The sequence below is a fragment of the Typopeltis vanoorti genome, chromosome 14 (assembly GCF_054136105.1).
Source record: "Typopeltis vanoorti isolate ZY-2024b chromosome 14, IOZ_Tvanoo_1.0, whole genome shotgun sequence".
NCBI lineage: Eukaryota > Metazoa > Arthropoda > Arachnida > Uropygi > Thelyphonidae > Typopeltis > Typopeltis vanoorti.
In genome coordinates this window covers 77001064-77026997 of record NC_143562.1, presented here as the reverse complement: position 1 = coordinate 77026997, position 25934 = coordinate 77001064, and the positions used below count along the sequence as shown (strand labels likewise).

Sequence of the window (25934 nt, the reverse complement as noted above, 5' to 3'; positions counted from 1 at the left end):
GAGGGCCATTAGGACTTTAGGAACAATATTAGTTTCTTGCTTTCTTCCTCATTTGCTTTTGTTAGTGCCTGCGTGCACATACCATATCTTTATGTTCCTGAAGATGGCAATGTGACGTTGCTGAAATATAGAAGTTATTCATTAAAGTTACCTTTAATTAATATACTTTATATGCGTTGTTAATTCCGTAAACTAATTACCAGTTACTGTATCATCAGCATACCTCAGATTGCTGATCAATCTACCTCCTATCCTAATTCCTGTCCTGAGCTCATCCAATGCTTCACACATGATGTCCTCTGCATATATACTAAACAAGTGAGGAGAAAGTAAACATCCTTGCCTAACTCCTTTTCCAACTTGAAGCCAGTCAGTCAATCCAACAGCTGTTCTTACCATGGCTTCTTGCTCCGTATACAAGTTGGCTATCAACTTGATAGTGTGTTGAGGAAAACACATCATTTTCATTACTTCCCACAGTTTCATATGCTCAACACAGTCAAAAGCTTTAGAGTAGTCTAAGAAACACATTACCAGAGGGAGTCTGAATTCTTTATATTTTTCTATGATCTGTCTAAGACAAAGGATCTGATCTCTGGCACCTTTACCTTTCATAAAACCTGCTTGTTCCTCAGGCATCTCTGCCTCAATCCCATTTAGCATGATCTTCTATAAAATTTTGCTTGCAATTTTATCCTACTAATGACTAAATAGTGATCACTTCCAATTTCAAATTCTCTGTATACTATAGAGTCCTGTACCAGTGAGAAAACATTACTGTCAGTGAGACTTTTCTTATTCCTTGCCTCTTCTCTCCATGTGAATTTGTGCACATTTTTATGTTAGTACATTTGTGTTAGTGATAACAAGTCCATGTCCTGAACAGAAATCCAACAGGCATATGCCATTATTATTAGCTTTGCTCTTTTCTCCAAATTTTCCCAAAACATTTCCTACTCCACTATTTAGATCCCCAACAAGGACAACTTATCATTTTTCATTGTGTCAGTTACTTTCTTTAAAGCCTCAAAAAATTCCTCCACTTCTACCCTAGTAGAACATTCCATGGGACCATAGGTACAAATAAGTCTCATTGTCCAGTTCCCATTCTGATATTTGTCCACATCACTCTACTTGATATTGCCTGTCATTCAAGATTAGCCTCATATTTAGTGTTGAATACTATAGCTACTCCCCCCCACCCCACAACCCAATTATTATTGCCTGAATATAACATTTTGTATTTATTGCTTAGAAAGATCTCATAGGTTTTTGTCTTTTTTGTTTCATTCATTCCTATTATGTTGATCTGGTACTTATCCAATTCTTTTGCTAGTTAAATTTCTTTGCTGTTCAGGTTATGTTGATAGTACCGATCTTGAGCTCTGATGATGTTGAGTTAGGATGTGTTTCAGTAGCTGACTTTTTGGTGTTCACCCTAGTTCCCTGGCAAAAACAACAGGCAAAAAATATTACATTCCACTTTAGTAATGGAGTATGTTCAATTACAAGAATAGTCAGTGCAATATTTTCATCTCATGATTATGCTTACTAATGACAAATATAAACATTAATCTCATACTCAATTTTATGCCCTCGCATGCATACCCGGCATTGGTAGCATACAACGATAATACCAAAACAACATATTAATGTAGTGAATTGTCAGTTAGGTATATCTACCAAACAGTGGGCTGCACCTCCTTTAACTTAAAATAAAATTTTCTTCAGCTTTCAAGAGCAACTATTATGGTACTATGTATACTGGGGTAGTTTATATGCAAATCAATATTATGATAATCTCGAGATAAAACGATATGCAATACATACTTCATGCCTATATTTCTCAAATTATTTATAGAAAAAACAAAAAAACTTACAGGATTTAAATTCGATTTTTCTTTAACTTTTGGTACTTCATTAAATTTTGAGTGTAGCCAGTAGAATCTGAATTCTGTCTGAAAGCATATTAATGGACTTGTTAAATATTTTATTTTACATTTTTTCAGGACATAAGATTTATATTGCATTCTGAATAAGGTCATCCCTAGTATTTAAGATTAAAATTTAAAGAGACAAATTAACTTGAATTTAATCACATCTATTATTTACAACTGCAAGAGTTAAACTACAGCAAAAGAAAAAATGTTTAAAGTTACAGATGACTCATTATGGCAAACAATTTTTATTTATAATGCTGATTTAAAAACAAAATCCTGACCAAAACTCCACATGCACAATTCTTCACCAAAGGAAATTTACTGCAGCAAACCATTCCCATGGTTCCTACATGACAATAACACAGGGAGTGACACACAGACACTCCATATTTACTTTTTTTGACAAAAGTGTTAGTAACATTTATTGCAATGCGAACTCAAATACATACATATCAGGCACTGAACTGTTAAAAAGAATTAAGAATGGTAAATTTAAGTGAAATGATTTATAGAACAAAAGGTACAAGCATACATAACAGAAAATTACTGCAAATGTGGTGGTAAAACATGAATAATGTACAGCAACATGGTCCAATAATGGAATAAAATAAAACAAATATTAAGTGAGACAAGTTGTGTTAATTTTTTTTAAATGTTTTAAATATTGCTAGCACCATAACACAGGTTAGACTGTACTGCTCTACATTATTCATGTTTTACTACCATGTTCACAATAAGTCTTTAGTTTTGTTTACTTGTGTCTTTATTCCATTTCTGAACTGAGGATGCCATTGATACCTGGAAAAAATTTAACATGAAATAAATCATTTCATCTCAGTTTCTATTATTAGTTCTTTTAAAAAGAATTACTTTTTAAAAGTAATTCTTTTAAAAGATTATGTTTGATTATAAACATAATCAAACATAATTATGCTTGATTATGTTTCAATTCTTTAAGAAATTATCATAATGTCTTGAACTGATTTCCCTTTTCAACAGACATCTGGGCTTCCATTCATTTTTCACATATTATTACAGTCTTGTTATTCTCCAAAATGTTCTGATATTTTGAACTCAATTCCTATGCATGCAACTTGAATTTAACTGTTTTTTGCTATCATTTTGCATGTTTAGTAAAACAATTACTTTCCTTTCTTTCCAGTATTACTGTATAAATTTTAGATGCAAGTATTCACATTTTTATGACGCTATCTTCCTGTACACCCTTTCATTTTAAATAGTTTCTGTAAAATGTCCAGTTACAATACATAATTGTAGCATTTTGAGAAGGTTTTTCTCTTGGAGCCTTATGACTTATCTTTACCAGATCTACAAAACAAATATAGAAGAATACATCAAGACCAGATGTAATGCTATGATTTCTAGACTATTTATCTTTAAGTAAAAAAATTAGGTCCTGACAACCCTATTTGAGACAACGGGGACCCAGCTTAGTCTTTGAAAAGTTGGGCAACAATTTCTTTTTTTTTTACTCTTCCAATTTATAATCATCAGTGTCAATGCATGGGTCTAATGCTCTTTTCCCCATTCATTGCCATTTCTTCCTTTCCACTGCTGGGTGACTAAAATCCTGCAAACTATTTCCACGCCACACCTTCACATCTATCCACTCATCTTGGCCATCCTCTTTGGTTTACACCATCCACTGTACCAAAGATCAAGATTAATGCAGTGAATTGTCAGTTAGGTATATCTACTACACAGATATACCTAACTGATAGATTAGTTTCTATCAGTTAGGTATCATCATCATCAAATTCCTGCAATGTACCCTCAAGGGGTGTACAGGATATGACAGTACTACATGAAAAAATTACATCATTACTAACTTCCTATCTACAATTTTCCTCCAAATCAGTCTGTTACTTGTCAAGACTCCAACATTATCAGATCTTATATTTCTATCGTCTAAGGCACTTTGTACCGTATCAATCCACCTATATCTTGGTCTTCCTCTGGGTCGTTTTCCTGCCAACCTGGCAGAGAACACTTGTTTTGCTAATCTTTCCTCTCCCATTCTATTTAAGGGACCATACCATCTAAGATTAGCTCTGCTAACGTATTCCTGGATGCTGAGAATGTCAAGTTATTTCCTAATATCCTCATTTTTAATATGATATTGCCATTGATGCCATCTGTTCACGCCTCTAATCTTTCTCAGGACTCTCATATCTGCGGTCTCTAGTCTTTGGTCAAGTGTTTTACTTCTGACCCAGCTCTCAGATCCATAAGTTAAAAGTGGTTTGAACACAGTCTTGTATACAGCTAATTTAGTGTTCTGACTAATTTCTTTCTTATTCCATATGAATTTATTCAATTGACTTCCCACGATACCAGCTTTGCTGATTCTGTTGTCTATTTCTATATTTAGTTTACCATCTTCAGTAAAAATTGTGCCTAAGTAGCTCAAATGTTTTACTTGTTCCACAGGTTCTCCATTCACAACACAGTTGACATTTTCAATGATTCTGCCTATTTTCATTGTCTTTGTCTTTTTATTGCTGACCTTCATACCATATCTAATACAACAGCTATTCAATTTAGTCAGAGAATCAGTTAGGTATTTATGTATAAAATAGATAGATTAGTTTCCTTCAAAGTATTTTCTACATTAGATTCTCTCTGCAGTTTACTTTCCTATACAGTTCATTTGTTACCTTTTTTCACCCATCCAAATCATAGAATATTTTTGTAACATATTCTTTCAAAAGCCAATATTCATATTTATAGCAAATCTCAATGATTTACTTTTACAGGGTTTACTTTTGCTATCTGAGATGTTCTCTTTTATTACAGTCTAAATAGTGAATTATGTTGCACTGTAAGTATCTAAAGTTCTCAACATCATTCAGCACATGTCCATTGACCTTTATTTGCTTTTTCATCCTCTTCTCTCTGAATATTTATATATATTTTTCATTGTTTTAGTTTTTTTTTTTTTATGCCCATTATCAATCCACATCTTTCCTTTTTAACTTCAGCACTGTTTTTTCTAATTCTTCTTCATCAATAATGATCAAGTGATCTGAAAATCTTAAACAACTGATTTTTGATACCTTGAATTGAAATTCTCCTTATATTTTCTTGATGACATCCATTGTTCTTTCCAAAAACACAACAACGATGCTTGAGGATAATGGGTCTCCCTCTCTTGTGCCTGTTGTCTGGAACCACCTGTTACTTTACAATTTCTCACAGAAGCCTCTGGATTTTTATTGATATGTTGCAATAGACATATCAGATTTCTGTCCACACCATAAGATTTGAGTACAGTTTAAGCCGCTTTCTTATGTATACTGTAGAACATACTCTGTAAGTCAACAAAGCAGACAGGAATATATTTTTTTTTTACATAGAGCTTTCTTCATAATTAATCTTAACATTAATATTTGGTGCACAGTACTCCTGTCTTATCTGAATCTTTGCTTGCTCCTTTTCTAGATTTTCTTTCATTGGTTTCGTTATTCATTTTAAAAATATATAAAATATATAAATAAATAAATAAAAAATATTTTATTATATAATAAATATTATATAAAATAAAATATCATAAAATACATAAATAAATAAAAAATAAAAAATGATGGTACAACATGACAAAATTTCATGCTGGCTGGGGCATCGCCCGATTAAACAAGGCCCCTGTTGTTTTCACCACGGAACAAGGGCGAACAGCGAAAAGTTAGCTACTGGAACAAATCTGAAAACAAACCCCAACTCAACATCACCAGAGTTAAAGATCAGTACTATCAACATAAGAAGCCTGAATGGCAAAGAAATGGAGCTAGCTGAGGAATTAGATAAGTACCAGATCGACATTATAGGGATGACTGAAACAAAAAAGACAAAAACTGATGAGATCTTTCTGAGCAATAAAAACAAAATGTTATATTCAGGCAATGACAATCAAGGAAAAGAAGGAGTAGCCATAGTATTCAACACAAAAAACGAGGCTAATCTTCTTGAATGGCAGTCAGTCTCAAGTAGAGTAATGTGGGCAAATATGAGAATGGGGAACTGGACAATGAGACTTATTTGTGCCTATGGTCCCACAGAAGGTTCTACTAAGGTAGAAGTGGAGGAATTTTTTGAGGCTTTAGAAAAAGCAACTGACACAATGAAAAAGGAAAAGTTGGTCCTTGTTGGGGATCTAAATAGCAGACACTGTGAGACATAAAAAAATATTTTGGGAAAATTTGGAGAAAAGAGCAAAGCTAATAATAATGGCAAATATCTGTTGGATTTCTACTCAGGATATGGACTGGTTATTACTAACCAGTTCCAACATAAAAATGTGCACAAATTCACATGGAGAGAAGAGGCAAGAAATAAGAAAGGTCTCATTGACTATGTTATTGTTGATAGTGATGTTATCTACCTGGTGCAGGACACCAGAGTGTACAGAGGATTTGAAATTGGAAATGATCACTATTTAGTCTTGAGCAGGATAAAATTGAATTTCGTATTAAAAAGAATAGCATGTATGAAAGTTTTAAAGCGAATAAAAGTTGAGCAGCTCTCAGATGTGAACTGTAGACTAAAATACACAAAGATTATTGAAGAAAAAATGAAAGAGTGAGAACAGGAATCAAACCTTGGAGATTCACTGGCAAGCCTTGAAGAAAGCCCTTATTGATTCAGCTAGAGAGGGATGTGGTGAAATTGTCTGCAAGGATAGAAAAACTAGAACTCCATGGTGGACACAGGAAGTTAAAGAGGCAGTAAAGGAAAAGAAAAAAGCATATTAAAGTTCCTGGCAAATAAGTCAGCTTGTGCTCTTAAAGAATACAGAGACAAATGCAAGAATGCTAAACACTGTGTAAAACTAGCTAAACAAAAGTCATGGGAGGACTTGGCAAGAATATAGAAAATAAATATCAAGAAGGTGGCAAAATATTCTGAAGGTTGTTGAAGAAGCTTAGGAATGGAGGAAAGAGTGCTGTAAAAGGAGTTAGAGATGATAAAGGTGACATGAAAATGGGAGAAAAAGATATCCTTGAAGTATGGAGTAATTACTTTGAAAAACTGCTAAATGAAACAAGCAGTGATGACAGCACAGTGGTAAAAAACACTGATGGCATGCAGTCAGGAATACATATCGATATTTGAAGTAGAAAAAAGTCATCAAAGGCTTGAAATGTGGAAAGGCAGCAGGAGTTGGTGGTATTCGACCAGAAATGCTGAAGTATAGTGGTATAAAAGTCTTACAGTGGCTGCACTGTATAGATCAGAAAGCCTGGACCGAGGGACGAATTCCCGATGATTGGAGTAGAGCTCTCTTAGTACTCATATATAAAAAGGGAAATAAAACTGAATGTGAGAATTACAGAGGTATTTCCGTACTGAGTGTTCCTGACAAGATCTATGCAAGTACACTCGAGAAACGGTTGAGAAGAATTGTGGAAGAAAAGCTGTATTCAGGCCAAATAGAGGCTGTCAGGATCAGATCTTCACTTTACGACAAATAGTCGAGAAATCATGGGAATATAATAAAAATCTGTATTTAAGTTTTGTCGATTTGGAAAAGGCATATGACAAGGTGCCAAGAGAGAAGCTATTCAATACGGTGTCAATGTTATATGGTGTCAATGGGGCATTATATCAAGCAATATTTAGTCTTTATTTGAGTTGTAAGTCAGCAGTTAGAATTGAAGGAAGTACAGGAAGATGGTTTAGTGTTAAATCTGGTGAGACAAGGATGTGCATTATCCCCCTCTGTTATTCATTATCTATATGGATTACATTATGAAGGAAAGTGGTATTAAACATGATATCAAGATTGGAGATGTTAATATCAGCTCTTTGCTTTATGCAGATGATGTTATACTTCTAAATAAATCTGCTACAAGTCTGCAAGATTCTCTGACTAAATTGAATAACTGTTGTAATAGATATGGTATGAAGGTCAGCATTAAAAAGACAAAGACAATGAAAATAAGTAGAAAATTGTTGAAAATGTCAACTGTGTTGTGAATGGAGAACCTGTGTTACAAGTAAAACATTTCAGCTACTTACGCACGATTTTTAGTGAAGATGGTAAATTAAATATAGAAATAGACAACAGAATCAGCAAAGCTGGTATGGTGGGAAGTCAATTGAATAAATTCATATGGAATAAGAGAGAAATTAGTCAAAACACTAAATTAGCTATATACAAGACAGTGTTCAAACCAGTTTTAACTTATGGATCTGAGAACTGGGTCAGAAGTAAAGCACTTGACCAAAGACTAGAGACCGCAGATATGAGAGTCCTGAGAAAGATTATAGGGGAAAACAGATGGCATCAATGGCAATATCATATTAAAAACAATGATATTAGGAAAGAACTTGACACTGTCAGCATCCAGGAATGCGTTAGCAGAGCTAATCTCAGGCTAATCTATGGTCACTTAAACAGAATGGGTGAAGAAAGATTAGCAAAACAAGTGTTCTCTGCCAGGTTTGCAGCAAAACAACTCGGAGGAAGACCAAGATATAGGTGGATTGATACGGTACAAAGTGCCTTAGACGATAGAAATATAAGATCTGATAATGTTGGAGTCTTGACAAGTAACAGACTGATTTGGAGGAAAATTGTAGATAGGAAATTAATAATGATGTAATTTTTTTCATGTAATACTATCATATCCTGTACACCCCTTGAGGGTACATGGCAGGAATTTGATGATGTTGATGATGATGGTTTCGTTATTCTTTCTGTTAATATCATCACCAAGTACTTTTCCCACATAACTCCTTAGAAAACTGTTCTGTAGTTTAGTCCATTTTGCTTCCCACGCATGCTTACACAAATCATAATACTCAGTATGGAAATTCCTGTATAATTGTATAATTCTCAAGGTGATTTACTTCCCTTTTCATACATGAGTACTGTGAGCACTCTGTCCAGACCATCTGGAATTCAACCCTCTGAATTATGCAGCTTAGCCAGTATAAAACTTTTGTACCTCCATATTACAATATTTTTGATATTTATTATTTCTGGAGTAATTATTACAATGAAGTAATTACACCAGAACATCCAAAATATGCTTTTCTTCAGTGTGTGCCACCATTATCAAATTCTTTTTGTGATATTCTTTCCTCCATTTCTATGGTTTTTTCAACAGCATCAAGAACTTTTCTTTAGCTACTCTCTCTTTCTTTTTTAATGTGAATCCCAATCATAAAACAGTACAACCTATTATATGTTAGTACTGTGGGTAAGAATTTTTTTTCCCTCCTGTATTCTCTACATATGTACGTTGACTTACCACAAGCTTTTTGCTGCAATTTGTTTTCTAAGACTGTCCACCGTTAAGTTCTGATTTTTCTATGCAGAATACCTCACATCGGCTTTATTAGTAGAATCAATTCGTTTTCTTTTTTGCCACATGGATGGATAACATTGAAATGGATATGAAAGAGCTGAACGTGTAAAACTGGAAGGAGTTAGCTAAGGATAGAAGAAAATGGAGTACTTGCAGCTAAGAACCTTAAGAAGAAGAAGTGCCTAAGGTTTGGTACTTGTACAAACTCTATTACTTTTTCCTCAAACTTTACATAAAACACCATTTTAACAAAGATGCTCACTAGGAAAGTACCAAAAAAAGTCAACTGAAGTCCAAAGTCAAAGAGCTCAAGAAAATTCAGTGCAGAAAACATCCACTATAACACCACATTTCTGTTGCCCCCTTTTTAATTCACTATGGCAAGATAGAGATAGTTGACTGTACTTCAAGTCTACAGTTCATAAGAAAAATGCTTATTAAAAAAAAAAAAAAAAAAAAAACGTTTTGTACACTTTTCTTTTTTTAATGTGATGTGTGTTTTTAACCTGCTCAAAGCTAAATGGGTATCACTTACAGTCATTTTCTTTTTCCTGTATATTATATTCACATGGAATGAACACAATATACAGGGAGGTCATAATTAAACTTCTATTCAGAGCCTATGTAGCTCAATCTAACAGCCAAAATTGGTAAGGAGATGCAAATCAAGACATGAGGGAGGGAGGCCATGAAAAAAAAAATTAGTTTGAAAAGTTGTGATGGGGGGGGGGGGGGGGAAATGGTGCTGTTGTAGCCCAGGAATCCAAAAATTTGCATAAAACAAAATTGAACACCTATTTTACTGGCATTATAAGAGTCAAAGTAAAGGGAAAACTTCATAAACACTTCTTATCGATAGTCGTGTTCAACATGTGCCTCATTTTACCTTATCGCGCATCACTTGTAAAGTTATTTTACATTAATGAATGTAATGGCATCAGCCACTAGCCACTCTTCATGAGTTTAGAACCTGCCAGAACTTGTGTAATGGTCCTGTGTCAGCCAACACAGTTAGATCGATGGTTTGGAAGAAAATGTTGCTGATAGAAGCAGCACCCATTGAGCACAACAATTGGATATGCCTTATTCCACATCATGAAAGTCTTGTGCAAAATTACTACATTTTATCCATACAAGATCAGCTGTATACTACAGCTGTTACACGATGATTATGATAAGTGACTGATATTTCCTCTGATGTTTCTGGTAAGACTGGAGTTCAACAATACCGAGCTTGGAAAATTCTGTGGGGAGATGAGACACGTTTTTATCTGAAGGGGACTGTAAACTTGTCAAATTTGGGCATTCAAATCACCCCACGCATTCCAGGAATTCTCATTACATCAAAAATTACCATTTGGTGTGGCTTCACATCAGATATTTATAATAGGGCCATTCCTTTCATTATTATTATTCCTGACACCTCCAAGGAGTCTGAAGACTCATCGTGGGAGGACATCTACAACTATCTCAACCACTACACCGAACCTCAACTACGAATCATCTCCATCAACGCCATCTACTGCCCACCTCCATCACCACTACAACTAGTATTCTATGTCTGTAAAATTCTATGTTTTTAAGAACATCACTCCAACAGGAACGGTAATTTGTCTATTACCATATGGAAATATCGCGATATGCTGAACAGTTTCATCATTATGTAACTTCAGCAATGACATGTCTGGATGAGACCATTTTTATGCAAGACAGAGCACCTCCCCACACTGCATGACTGGTACAGCAGCTTCTTCATCACTTCACAGAAGAAAGAATGATTAATCACTTGTTTCCAGTTGAATGGCCACCTCGCTCCCCTGATATGTGATTACCTGAAGACCAATGTCTATTGTGGCAGTATCTCTAACTTGGCAGCCTTAAAGGATAACATATCAGACTGTGACGAACATTTCTTCATACATGTTACATTCCACTGTTGAGAATACTGTGTACAGGATGCAATTTCTAGTACACGAACATGGTGGCCACACTGAACCAGGCCCTCTTTCACATGGGTGAACTCAATGTGCTTGAGTTGTGAAACAGGCTTGTGACAATACTTATGCTCCAGTAACTGTAATACAATAATTATTATGCTAAATTCAATCGATATTAAATGTTTTATTGCTGTATTATCATAAGTGCAATACATACAGGTAATCTTTCATTTTAGTTTAGTCTTCGTTATTCATCTGTCTGTCCATTTCAATGCCTTTTTTTTTCAAAGCTGTACACTGCCATATTCCCCCTATCAGGAAGTTTTTGAACTGATTTTTTTTTTTTTTTTTTTTTTGCAGAATCCTTCTTCCCATGTCTTGATTAGTCTCATCTCCCTACCAAATTTGGTTACATAGATCAGGCTACATAAGGCTTTGAATAAGTGGAGGTTAATTATGGCTACCTTATATATACACACATCTTTACATAGGAGTATGGTGTTAATGATAACTAATCCATGAAAGGAACAGCAATCTGGAAGGATATTTAGTAATGTCATCTGGGAAAACACACTGGTCAGTTCTCTGCATTACTCAGAGGCTAAGTGGAGGTCTCCTCTCAGTTATTTAGTTTTTCACTGTTAAGAAAACCCCATTCTGCTGATCATCATTGTTACAGCCTATTTTTATCTCTAATTTTGATATTTTTCAGCATAATACAAACAGCCAACACAGAGCATTTTTGGGTATGATTTTCAATCGTTTCAGGACTTGGGAATTTTCATTAACTTATAATATAGTTAATAAGTAAATATAGATAGATTTGTAGTTTCCTTTCTTATGCAAGGGAAATTCTGTTTAAATGTTTTTTAAATCTGAATTCATCCCCTCCCACCCATGAAAGGCTATAAATATAGCATAGTTACAGCAACATATATCAGCACTGTAGGTAGGTAAAGGGTTAGATAATAGTAATCCTACTCTAGACCACCAAAATGAAATTTTTTTTTTTTAAGTTACTTCAAGTAACTTAAAATAAGAAAGATATTAGCCTACAAGACTGGAGGGAAAGCAGTGTCATCTACTCAGCCAACCAGACCAGACATGGCTAATTTTGCTAATAATGGCCTTTTATATATTATATTAGGGATTACACCATGTAACTTGTTGCCTTAATAGATTGCAATAAGAAGCTACTGATAATGAGGGCCACTGGACATTGTTTCTGTGATAAGCTTTCTGTTGCCATCCATTATAGGATGCAAATGTGCATTTCAAAAGCACCACAAGAAAATCAGATTTTTAATCTGACAGAGTAGTTAAGATATTAAAAATGCTCAGGAATATAGTGTGATACATACACAGAGATATAGTCTGAGCCATACGCATAAGGGGAATATAATCTGATGCCCAAATAATTCAGGGAACCAGCTGAAGAATTAGAATTGCATAAAAAGTTTTAGTCTGTGACTAGATTCAAACCTATAAATCTTTCTGTAGCAGTCTAGCATCACTGAACCAGAAATGATGCCACAAAGGTGACAAGCACCCAGTAATAATTAGAATAACAGAATAACTTAATAACAAAAAAGAATTAGCAGAATTACTGAATAAGAATTATTCAGTCTACATTACATATTATTAAATTAAAAACTACATTAAATATTATATAAATAAACAAAATATTATTTAACAATTCAAGGCACAAATAATTCTAATCTACACAGATTATTCAAATTGCAATAGAAAAACACAAATATTCAAAAATTATCTTACCTCAGAATCAAACACTGGATGAGAATTCCAACACATGATATCAAGAACATAATAAGTTCTCTCTATTTCATTGTAAATACAATCTAGCAAGCTGTATCCTAAAATGTTAAAAAATGCCTCCATTCATAAAATTATACTGCAGATAATAAAACCTATTTTTATCACAATACACCTCTGAATCAAAAAATTCGAATAATCAAAGAAAATGTGCTGAATGATTTGCAATTCTAATTTATTGCATAGAAAATAATTATTACCAAATATGAATTAGCATAATCTAAATCTATGTACTTTGTAGTTATATAAGGTTGGTCGATTGGTAGAGCCTCTGTTACTAATGGCTCACGCAAAAAGTTAAGCAAGTTTGAATGCGGTTAGTAGTTGGAAGTTCAATTACTGCATGAGTCATTTCCTGGTCGTGTCATTTCCCGTTTTGGTGATCAGAATTGGCCGCCTAGATCATGTGACTTAATGCCGTTGAACTTTTTCCTTTGGGTTTTTTGAAGTCTAAGGTTTATGCCAACAAGCCCATGACCACTCATGCCTTGAAGGAGGAAATTGAGCGCTGTATCAATGAAATTCAGCCACATTTATGCAAAATGGTCATGGAAAATTTCGACAAAAGAGTGCGTACGTGCCAGCAAAGTCGTGGAGGCCATTTACCCGATATGCTATTCCATGCATAACCCTATACCGTATACTTTATGAATCAATAAGAAATTACAATTTTTAATTAAAAACCTGTGTTTTCTATCAAAATTACTTCTTGCGTGAATTTTGGGACACCCTGTATATATCAATGACCTACTTCAGTTGATCCCCAACCAATACAGTTTTGCAGATGACAGCAGACTGCACTCCTTTCATTTGATAAACCTTACTCTAGACAAATCACTTCAACCTAGAGAACATCAACCACCACTTCACTCTATTGTGATCTCCAAGCCATTCTTCGATGGGGTTCAGAAAACCTCATCAATTTCAATGATGCCAAAACCCATATTACCTTTGACAACACTAAAATTTCCAGATAAGATGAGATTTCTCTTCTTGAAATCACCCTGACATCACAACCATTGCCTCCTCAGCTTCCAAAAACCTAGGATTTCTCTTTCGCTTAAGATGTTACTTCACTTCTGAATACTACTCTCACATTTGGGGTGGAGTCCCTTGAAAAACTTGACCTAATAGAGAAGAGGACAATTATACTGATTAACAACCCATCTCTTATCAACTCACTTTATCCACTTTCATACAGGTGTTTCGTTTCTACATTATGTGTATTCTATAAATATTTCCATGGCAAATGTTCATGTGAAATAGCATTAATAAATTCCACCACTCAGTACTAAGTCAGCTGGAACACATGCAGTGCCACCCAACATCCCTTCACACTACACCTCGAAACTCAAGAACAAGTTTCTTTTCCCCGTCAGTACTGCTATATTGTGGAACAGTTTTCCCCTTATGTGTTTCCCAAAGAATACAAAATACAGACTTTTAAATCAAATATAAACCAGTTTCTCCTTTCCCAACCATCCATAAACGGTACTAACATACTAGAGGTTGATTAACATAAAAACATATCATTCTTTTCAATGTGATATTTACTTTTATCCTACTTACAACCGATGATCACTTCAATTTTAAATCCTCTGTATACTCTTGTATCTTGAAGCAGCATGAAAATATTGCTATCAAAAACATCACCAATGAGGTTTTTCTTATTGTGTCTTCTCTCCATATGAATTTGTGCACATCTCTATGCTAGAACATGGTATTAGTAATGACTCCATTTCCCGAAGAGAAATTATCTTGACATTTTCTTCAAATTTTCCTTCCTTCCTTTGATCATTATAGCCTGAATATAGCATCCTATATTTATCACTTAGTAGGATCTCACCTGTTTTAGTCTTCTTTGTCTCAGTAACACTAATTCTATTTTCGTGATTCACTTTCTGCTCTGCTGTTCAGATCTCCAACAAGGATAGCCTTTCCATTTTCTTCATGTGAGCTAAGTTCTCATAACAATATGAAAAATTTCCTGAATTTTTTCTTAGGGGAACTTTCTGTGGGACCATTGGCACTAATGGTCCCACTTTCTGTGCCAACATTCCATTTCCAACATTCTTTGTCCATTTCCCGATTTTCAAGCTTTGCCCACATAACTACTCAAAACTGCCTTCTGATCAAGAAGTTTATCTTCATGTTTGGTGTTAAATGCTATTCCTTCCTTTCTTTGATCATTATAGCCTGAATATAGCATCCTATATTTATCACTTAGTAGGATCTCACCTGTTTTGGTTCTTCTTTGTCTCAGTAACAATAATTATGCCCACATGGTACTTTTCCAATTTTTCTGCCATTTTGATTTTCTTTCTATTGATATTCCTTATAAAGCCAGTTCCTATCTTCATTTTTTTCTGATGTGATTGTACCAGTAGCTGATTTTCACTGTTCACCCTTCACTAACAAAAGCAGTTTGTGTGTGGATGTGGGAGGGCTTGTTTAACCACCTGACATCCCGACAAACACAAAACCTTATGTTCATACATACATGTTTATTTCTAGTTTATGACAAGTACAATTTGGTATGCTAAGTTCCAAATTGACAGCACATCCTCATTCATTTGAGGTACACCGAGAAGGTGAAGATTGAACATCTGACCAAAGTCCCAGAAATGTTATATTTGAGCATTACATGACATACCATTTATGGTAATTCCTTTCCACATTCTTAGGTTTCAAATGACTTTCTATACTTCTGGTAATGAGATGTATCTTCTTTTTTTTTTTTTTTTTTTTTTTTTTTTTTTTTTTTTTTTATGTTGTTTCCACCCACAAAAGGTTATTTGCAAATTTTTTTGGTACTGTGGGTAGGCTAAAGATTTAAAAAAAAAAAAAAAAAAAAAAAAAAAAAAAAAAATCTTTTTTATTTTATTTTTATATTTTTTAATATATTTTTACATAGACTGGAAAGCCTACTTTAGAGACCAAACATGGAACTTTTTCAAGACACTTTAGGTCTCCAATAAACGGGGACACCGGGCAATGAAATTCATCTCTCACCTTTCTCAAGTATATTTGCATAAATCTTACAAGGAACACTCAGTAGGGAAATACCTCTGCAATTCTCACATTAAGTTTTATTTTCCTTTTTATGTATAGGTACTATGAGAGCTCTACTCTAATCATCTGGAATTCATACCTCTGTGCAGGCCTTCTGAACTATGCAGTGGAGCCACTGAAAGACTTTTATACCTCCATATGTGAGCATTTCTGTTAGAATATCATCTACTCCCGCTGTCTTTCCACATTTCAGGCTTTTGATGGCTTTTTTTTTTATTTCAAGTATGGGTATGTATTTTTGATTGCATGCCTGTTGAGTATTTTTTACCACTGTGTTCTGCTTTTTATTTCCAGATTACTTGAGTTTTGCTCAGGCTAATTTGTGTGTTTGTAGAAACATACATAAATTAGCCTGAAAATGTACAGTGAAATTTATCAGGTACATGAGATGCGGATCTGGGAAACTGTCTAAGATAGGGCTAAGCTTTGGAAACTGAGACAATATTGAAAATCTGATCTAAGGATAAAAAAATATCGGACTGTAAAATATTAGAATCCTGAATAGGATGATAAATGGCAAGTAAGTGTTAAATTACAAAACAAACCTGACAGTTGCACACTAGAATCAGAATCTCTACTCAATACAAACATTCACCACATCCAACCATATTCCAATCTCCCATTTGGAAATGGATCTGCATCAATCTAAGAATACTTCTCATTCAAAAATTTTATCTTCATTTGTTATTACATATTACAAAACTACCTGAATTAATCATCTCAATTATTATTTATAAGGAATTCTGTTTTTGGTCCTCTTTGTCTCACTAATTCCAATTATGTAATATTTCACATATCTGAAATTCCTATACTAGCTCCACCTCCTTCCTATTAACTGCTCTTATCTTCACTGTTTGGAGTTAAGATTCCTGTAACCGACTTTTCACAATTTGGACTGGTCCATTGATGAAAACATCACTACTGACTCATTTAGCTGGGCAACACTTCAGTTTGATTTTTTATTCTGCACCATCATAGTGCATATTTAGAACACCCATATATATATATATATATATATATATAGGCATGTATGCATGTGTGTGAAGCTGCTACAGCTCAGTAAGTAATTGATGCCTTTTGAATAAAAAGCTTGAATTCCATCTAGAATGCAATGACAGGCCATTGAGCATAACATTACAAACCAATGCATGAGGTCGATGAGGCCTACTGCTTCATTGACATCAAGCTAATATAGACTGTTACAACTTGCTACCGTATGATTCATGATGGTATGAAATGTTAAAAAAAAAAAGTGCAAATTATATGCATGTTGCAATGAAGATTGTCACCCACTTCCTCTACTAAAAAGCAAAGGGACAGTACAGGTAATGTGCTGTCCCAGAGCCTTAATATACCCATAGTTACATGAGTCAGCTGCACAAGTCACAGATACAGGAATAGGTGAGGTAGAAGAAATGCATATAATGGGATTTATATGCTAATGGTTTAATTCCAACTGAGAACTAACAGGTTTGATTTCCAAATGCAATCATGAAATGTCTTCCAATTCAATAAATCAAACGGGAAAGTGTGCTATATTGAATTATTTCAATTTTGCTCTTAAACTTTTCAAAGCAATATGGAACTGCTGGAAATGTCTAAATACCATTTATTGTCTTGTCAGTTTTAGGGTCCCAAATAGCAAGAATGTTTTTCAAAATATGCCACATGTTGAATCTCTTCAAAAAATTCACGCACAGGTAACTAAATTATCAATGAAGTATATCTGGCTGACATGATGGTAATCACTCACTCTTTTTACCTCCCTCTACACTAATACCTAACAAGAGCATGAATAAACATACTTAACATAATCTGTGATTATGTATTTTTTTAAAATTTAGGTAATTCCCAATGATAAAAGGTTGTACGTCTACAGTACATATACAGCAGCAAATAAATTAATCCGAACACTCACATTTTTAAGAAAAATTTTATTTCTGCAAGAAAATAAATATAAAAATTAAACTCCAACTTTACCTAATGTGCTGTTCTGTCCCTAATAAGCTCATTAATTCACTTAAGGCATAGACTCTACCAACATGGAACATTTTTCTTATTTCTGCATCTCGAAAACATACTTTTATAATAGATTATATTAAATTATCCTTTGTATCACAATTTAATTTTCTAAGTCTCTTTTTCACTATGACCCACAAATTTTCTATTGGATATAATGTTAGGAGAGTTACCTGGTCACAGAAGCAAGTGAATGTTAATTTTTGAGGAACTCTTTCATTTTTTTTTTTTGAAGTGTGGCATGGAGTGAGATCCTGTTGGAAGAGGAGTTTTGTCTTTCTGGATCTGTGGGACCACTCATTTCTCCAACATTTTTATGGGTCACTTTTTATCATACCATCAACAGGTACAAAAAGTGATCTTAGGCCGTCATATGTAAAACAACCTCAGATCATCTTTTTAGCTGGGTGTTTAGGAGCTTGTTAAAGGTAGGAGGGAGATGTCTTCTCAGCAAACTGATATGTGAACAAAGGCTACTCGTTTTCCTTGAACAAAGAAATGGCTCTCATCTGAGAATATGACCTTCTATCAACAGTCCAATCTTTGTTCACTTTTACCCACTGTCTCTTTTTTCTGCATAGCCTTCATCAACAGTTGGTTCTTTTTTGGTCTGTAGGCATTCCTCCATGCTTCCAACAATCTTCAATGGACTGTCATGTCAAAAAAATTAATCCCACTAGTTGTCAAGTCTCCAAGCCTACAGCAGACAATCTTGGATTTATTTTGCTTTTCCTAATTAGTAAATGATCTTGAGTGAGTATAGTTTTCCTTTTATATCCACATTTTCCTTTTTTTGTCAGTAGAAAAGATACTTTAAAATTGCATTAGGAGTACCCAGACCAACACACCACACTCAATGGCAATTTGTCAGTGAGTCATGGATGAATGTTGAGAAAGAGTATATATTTTTGAATGCTTGCTTAGAAACGTATCCATTTTATAGCTAAACGAAATGATTAAAACACAAAATAATCACAAACATCAATGCCCTGGCAGGATTTGAATTCACAGACTACTGACTGAAAAGTAGGTATGTGCTAACACTCAGCAAACCAGGCTAAATGGTTAGCATGCAATCATTACCTCATTTAATCAATTTTATAATAAAGGATTACTACTTAACTGTTAAAAACAATTTTAGTTATTTATTTTACAAATTTCTTATATTTTCAAATAGCGCAGCTAGGTACACTTTGTATAATATGAAATATTTATCATCCCAAATGTAAACTAATAATGCACATATGAAATAATAATTGCGAAATGTCACATTATTTCATTTCTCTCACACTGCAAATATCTTATTTTTGCAAGATTCTAAGTTCTAAGTATTGTAGCAAAACATTTTTAAATAAGAATTGAAAATAAGAATTGTTATATGGCTAATATCCACCCACACACACACACACACACACACACACACACACACACACACACACACACACACACACACACACTATAAAATTTGCACTATACCTGTATTACCTGTATGTCCCAGATTTTGTTTTTTATTTCCTCCAGGAAGGTGAGATGGAAAAATATTTACTAAATAGCCACTCTTGGTATAAGCTTTCGTTTCACCCTATAGAGAGTATTTATTTATTTAGAAATTAATATAATTATATTCATATTATGAATTAAGAGGAAGTTATTTATGAGAAATAAAATAATTGTGTCTCTCCTAGCAATGTGATAATTTTAAATTATAATATGTACATAAAAATGTAGACATTTTATGTAGAGGACTTTTAATTACAGTGTCAAAGAATTTTGATGGCTTAACATCAAGCTGTCTTGATATTTCATAACTATTTAAGGAACATTTTTGGGTTATTTTATTTAAATATTAAAATTATCCAACATATCTGTACATATCTGTACCGGGCGCGAAATTTAAGGATGTAAGTGAGAGTATTAGAGTGCAAAAACAGAGGGTGAAAGAATTAATAATTGTGGCGGGTACGAATGAATTGAAAGGTGATAAATTTTTTATGAGAGAGGACTTGAAAGTATTGTTAAAGGTAGCGAAAGAAAAGAGTGACAGAGTTAGAATGGTTAGTCTGTTGCCACGGTATGACAGAGAGGAGTTTAGGAGGAGGGCCATAATCACAAATGACATTATACGTGGGTTATGCAGACGGTGTGGTGTGGAATTCGTGGACGTGTGGAATGAGTTTGAAGGGCGAAAGGACTTATACAAGATGGATGGCCTGCATTTGAATGGACTTGGTGTGGGGAGACTGGAAAGAGTGTTGCTGAATGAAGTGAAAATGGATGTGCAAAACCAGGGAAACTAGAACTACCAAGGAGGGGGGGGGGAATGGATATGCAGACATCAGTGAGACAGATGAGTGTAAGAATGTATATAATGTACCCGAGCCAGCACTAAGGACAAAAAATGGGAATGGGTCATTTAGAATAACGTATCAATATAGGGGTGGGACTAAGGGATCACTGCATTTCATGTATACTAATGCCAGGAGTATTAGGAACAAGAAGGAAGAATTTTTGGCCTTGATTGGCTCTTCCTGGCCACAGGTTATTGGCATTAGGGAAACATGGCTGACGGAAGAAGATATAGTTAGTGGGATAGAATGTGTAGGTTATAGTGCGTTTAGGAGGGACAGAGAGAATAAAATGGGGGGAGGGGGTATTGTTGATGATAGCTGATGAACTGCAGCCAAGGAGAATTGAAGTTGTATCGCAGGATAGTGAAAGGAGCTCATTTGAGGCTATTTGGTGTGAGATTGAGACTGGCAGAATAAAATATACAGTTGGGTGCTGCTATAGACCAGGTGATGGAATAGATGGTGGAGATAGCATGCATAGGGAAATTGATGAAATGAGTGGAAGGAGGGTGATTATTATGGGGGATTTCAACTATGGTAACATTGATTGGAAGGAGGAGAGGACACATGTGAGGAAGGAAAAGGATTTTATTCAATTATTAAGGGATAACTATCTGAGACAGCATGTAATTGAAAATACTAGGGGTGTGAGAGTGCTTGACCTGGTAATAGCATCTGAGAATTTGACTGTAATGAATATGACTATGTTGCTACCTATTGGTGAGAGTGATCATAAGATCACCCGGGAGGTGGCTAAAGGTGTGGAATTTTCGATTAAGACAGGGTATATGTGGAATTACCGTGCTGGCAAGTATGACAAGCTTAGGAGATTGCTTGGATCAGTGCCATGGCATGCACAACTGCAAGGGCTGGACGTCGATAGAGCATGGGAAGTGGTCAAGGAGCATTTACATGAGGTAATGGCTGATTGTATACCTAGGGTCCGAATAGTAAAACAAGTAGGGGTTAAATGGATGAATAACACCATTAAGCTTGAGCTGCAAAGAAAGAAACAACTGTGGAGGGAATTTAATGAAAGGGGTGACCTGCAGGCACACGAACGGTATAAAGTGCAGACCAGAAAGGTAACAAGTGCGGTAAAAAAAGCAAAAGCGGATTATGAAAGGAAACTAACTTTGCAAGCAAAAGAGAATCCAAAACAGTTCTTTCAATATGCTGCAAGCAAGAAAAAAATTGTACACGGCAAAATGATTTTAAGGAATGACGATGGTAAAGAGGTCACTGAATCAGTCGATATAGTGGAGTTACTGAGCGCGCACTTTGCAAAAGCATATCATCCAGGTGGTGACATTGAAAAAATGAAGGAATCATTAGTTTATAAGGGAATAGTGATGAATGAAGTGGAGGTGACTAGTCTATTACAGAACCTTAATGTGAACACATCTGTGGGATTGGATGGTATACCAGCACGGGTCTTGCGTGAAGCGGCTCAAGAATTATCAGTGCCCTTGACCATGTTGTTTAATCTGAGTCTCAGGTCTGGCTTAGTCCCGAAGGTGTGGAAAGAGGGGAAAATAGTTTCACTGCATAAAGGAGGATCCAAGACTACGGTTGCAAATTACCGACCGATCAGCATATCAGGAGTCGTTGTCAAGGACTTGGAGAAAGTAGTCAAGGGAAAAATACAGCAATGGATTGATGAAAACAAGATACTGTACAGGGGACAGCATGGTTTTGTGAAGGGTAGATCATGCTTCAGTAACTTGCTCAAGTTTTATAACAAGATGATGGCTGAACTGGATAAGGGAAATGGGTTTACAGTGATACTGCTGGACCTGGCAAAGGTGTTTGACAGGATACCACATGGAATACTAATCCGTAAACTACAACATATGGGAATGGATATAGGGTTGGTGAGATGGATAGGTGGTTGGTTGATGGAGAGATATCAAAGAGTGGTTTATTCAGGAGTAGAGTCCAAAAGATGGCCTGTGACTAGTGGTGTGCCGCAGGGTTCTGTTCTTGGACCACTGCTGTTTAATCTGTTCATTAACAATATAGGGAAGGATGTAAGTGGAACAATTCATTTGTTCGCTGATGATGCAAAGTTGGGTAGGGCAATTGTGAAAGCAGAAGATGTCAAAGTCTTGCAGGATGACTTAGATAGATTGGAGTTCTGGGCTAAGGAGAATGGATGTCAATTTAATGTGACAAAATGTAAGGTTATGCATTTTGGGGTGAAAAGATTAGCAGCAGTACACAACATTGGTGGAACTGTACTCCAAGAGATTGATGAGGCCAGGGACTTGGGAGTGTTGGTGGATAAGGAGATGAAGTTTAGGGGGCACACTGCAAAAGTAGCTAAATCAGCTCATCAACTCACTTGGTTGTTGAAAAATACCTTGACGAGCAGAGACAAGCAAGTTATCGTACCTCTGTACCGAGCCTTGATAAGACCTCATCTCCATTACTGTGCCCAGATTTGGTCACCTCGGTTTCTTCTTGATGGGGAGGAGGTGGAGAGGATCCAGAGGCGAGTGACTAAGATGATAACAGGTCTATGGAATGAACCATATGAGAACAGGTTAAAGATTTGTGGGTTGCAGAAACTAGTTGATAGGTGGAGGAGGGGAGATATGATTGAGACATTCAAATTGCTAAAGGTATTCTATAGGATTAATTCAGAGGATATTTTTGAGATCAGGACTGGTGATGGGAGAACTAGGGGACACCTATGGAAGCTGGGCAAGAGTGTGGTTAGCAGGGGTGTTAGAGCTGGGTTCTTTACTTTTAGAGTGGTAAATGAGTGGAATAAGCTGCCAGAGTCTGTTGTGGGTGCTATGACGGTGAACGAGTTCAAGACAAGGTATGATAGATACTGTGAGAATGTAATCATATAGTTGTGTGAACATGATGTTTAGGGCCTCCCTCGATGAGTCCAAGGACTCCTGGAGTCGCCCGAAATAATAATAATAATAATATTCTGCATACCAGAAAGTAATTTTCTTTCCAGATGAAGTTATTACTATTACGGGCAACTCCAAAGAGTCCTCAGATGCATCGAGGAAAGCCCTAAGCATCATGTCAAGAAATATCCAACATTTGCACAGTATCTATCATACTTTGAACTCATTCACAGTCATGGCACCCATAACAGACTCTGGCAAACTATTCCACTCATTCACTATTCTCTCTCTCTCTCAAGCAAAAAACCTAGTTCTAACACTCTTGCTAACTACACTTTTGCAGTTTCCATGGATGGGCCCCTAGTTCTCCTACCACCAGACATGTTCTCAAAAATTTCCTCTGAATTCATCTTGTAAAAACCCTTTAGTAATTTGTATGTCTCAATCATATCACCACTTTTCTGCTTATCAATCAGTTTCTGTAACACACAAATCTTCAACCTGTTCTTATAAAGTTCATTCCATAGACCTGCTACCATCCTGGTCACTTGCCTCATCACCAAGGAAACCTTGGCACCCAGTAGTCAAGATGGGGGGGGGGGGGTCTTATCAAGGCTCAATAAAGAGTAACAATTACCTGCTTGTCAAAGTATTCTTCTTCAACCAAATGATCAGAAGAGCTGCTTTAGCAACTTTTGCTATGTGCCCCCTAAACTTTAACTCACTATCCATTAACACTCCCAAGTATCAGGCTTCATCAATTTCCTGGAGTACAATTCCACCAATGTGGTATACAGATGGTAATCTTTTCATCTCAAAATGCATAACCTTATACTCTGCCACATTAAACTGACATCCATTCTCCTTAGCCCAGTCTGACAACCTATCCAAATCACCCTGCAAAATTTCGACATCATCTGTATTAACTACTGCTCTACCCAACTTTGCATCATCGCCAAACAGTGGCACACTCAGGATTTAATCGAGGGGGGGGGGAGTTTGAGTAGACGATTTGAGAATACATAGTACACATTACATATGACCTATGACTGAGCATCTGCAGTGATTGCCAATACATGATACCCGTGATCTCTGGCTCTGCTTGGGCAAACGAAGTAGTGCTCAGTCTGCCCGAGCACTGCTTTGTTCACCTTGTGTTCACAGTGGCTGTGATTCCAAAAAACTATAGGGTATTCCTCCCTTATGTGATCACTAATTCAGTAGTAGTATAGAAACAGAAGACACGACACAACATAAATAAAAAAATTAATTTCAATTAGGAAAATATTTTTGGAAATATTTCTAGTGTTTTTTTCCTTTTTTTTTTCTGTGGGAGGGGGCATCCCCAGTCTAATTCCTGTTCTAATGTTTGTCATATCACTCTACCTGATATTCTTGACATTCTGGAACATAATTCTAATATTTAGTGTTGAATGCTATAGCCTACTCTTACCTTTCTCTGATTATTATTGCCAGAATATAATATATTGTATTTGTTATTTAGAATAATCTCATCTGTTTTTGTTTTCTTTTTTTGGTACCATCAAGTATGTTAATGTAGAACTTCTCTAAAATTATTTTTTCCCAGTTCCACTCCGCCGCCCCCACTATCATTATTACTTCTCACACTGATGGGCCTATCTTGAATTTACTGATCCCGAGTCGGACTTCGTTCTGGTAGCTGATAGTTCACTCTGGTTCCCAGACAAAACACACTGGGAGCCTTATTTAGCCAGGAGACTACCCAGTGAGCATAACATTTCATCTTGAACCATCACTATCTTTTGGTTTAAGCCAATGTGGAATGCAATTTGGTCTGCTAAATCTCAAATTGGCAACTCATCCTCATTTGTTCAACATCCAGGTAGATTCTACCTATGAATGTACAAGATGGTCAGCATTGTACATTTGGTCAGAATCCCTGGACACAAGGGTGGCTGCAGAAAATTTTCCAGGGAGGGGACAAAGCTTGGAGACAAATAATTACATCCATAAATTTCTATAACTCTGATGAAGAAAACATTGATTCTGCCAGAGAGGCATGTGGTGAGGTTGTCTGCAAGGATAAAAAAATCAGAACTCCCTGGTGGACACAGGAAGTTAAAGAGGCAGTGAAGGAAAAGAAGAAAGCATATCAAAAGTTCCTGTCAAATAAGTCAGCTTGTGCTCTTAGAGAATATAGAGACAAATGCAAGAATGCTAAACACTGTGTAAAACTAGTTAAACAAAAGTCATGGGAGGACTTGGCAAGAATATAGAAAATAAATATCAAGAAGGTGGCAAAATATTCTGGAGGTTGTTGAAGAGGCTTAGGAATGGAGGAAAGAGTGCTGTAAAAGGAGTTAGAGATGATAAAGGTGACATGAAAACTGGAGAAAAAGATATCCATGAAGTATGGAGTAAATACTTTGAAAAACTGCTAAATGAAACAAGCAGTGATGACAGCACAGTGGTAAAAAACACTGACCAGGCAATGCAGGCAGGAATAAAACACTTGAAGTAGAAAAAGCCATCAAAGGCTTGAAATGTGGAAAGGCAGAAAGAGTAGATGATATTCGACCAGAAATGCAGAAATATGGTGGTATAC

General features: G+C 35.5%; 1 protein-coding gene across 5 annotated transcripts in view; it reads right to left on the bottom strand.

The window, feature by feature from the left end:
• The window catches only part of Snup (snurportin-1), a 121589-nt gene that overhangs the window by 45900 nt on the left and 49755 nt on the right, over positions 1-25934 (bottom strand). For 4 of the 5 annotated variants that reach the window (XR_016549336.1, XM_090403562.1, XM_090403560.1 and 1 more), the window contains exons 5-7: positions 19609-19714; positions 12985-13082; positions 1881-1958 (exon numbers count right to left, since the gene is read on the bottom strand). Coding sequence is in view for 4 of the 5 variants with exons in the window: in XM_090403562.1 (XP_090259688.1) it covers positions 1881-1958; positions 12985-13082; positions 19609-19714 (282 nt within the window). In the remaining variant the exon portion in view is untranslated. The remainder of the gene's footprint in view (positions 1-1880; positions 1959-12984; positions 13083-19608; positions 19715-25934) is intronic. The other variant, XM_090403563.1, reaches the window with a different exon arrangement.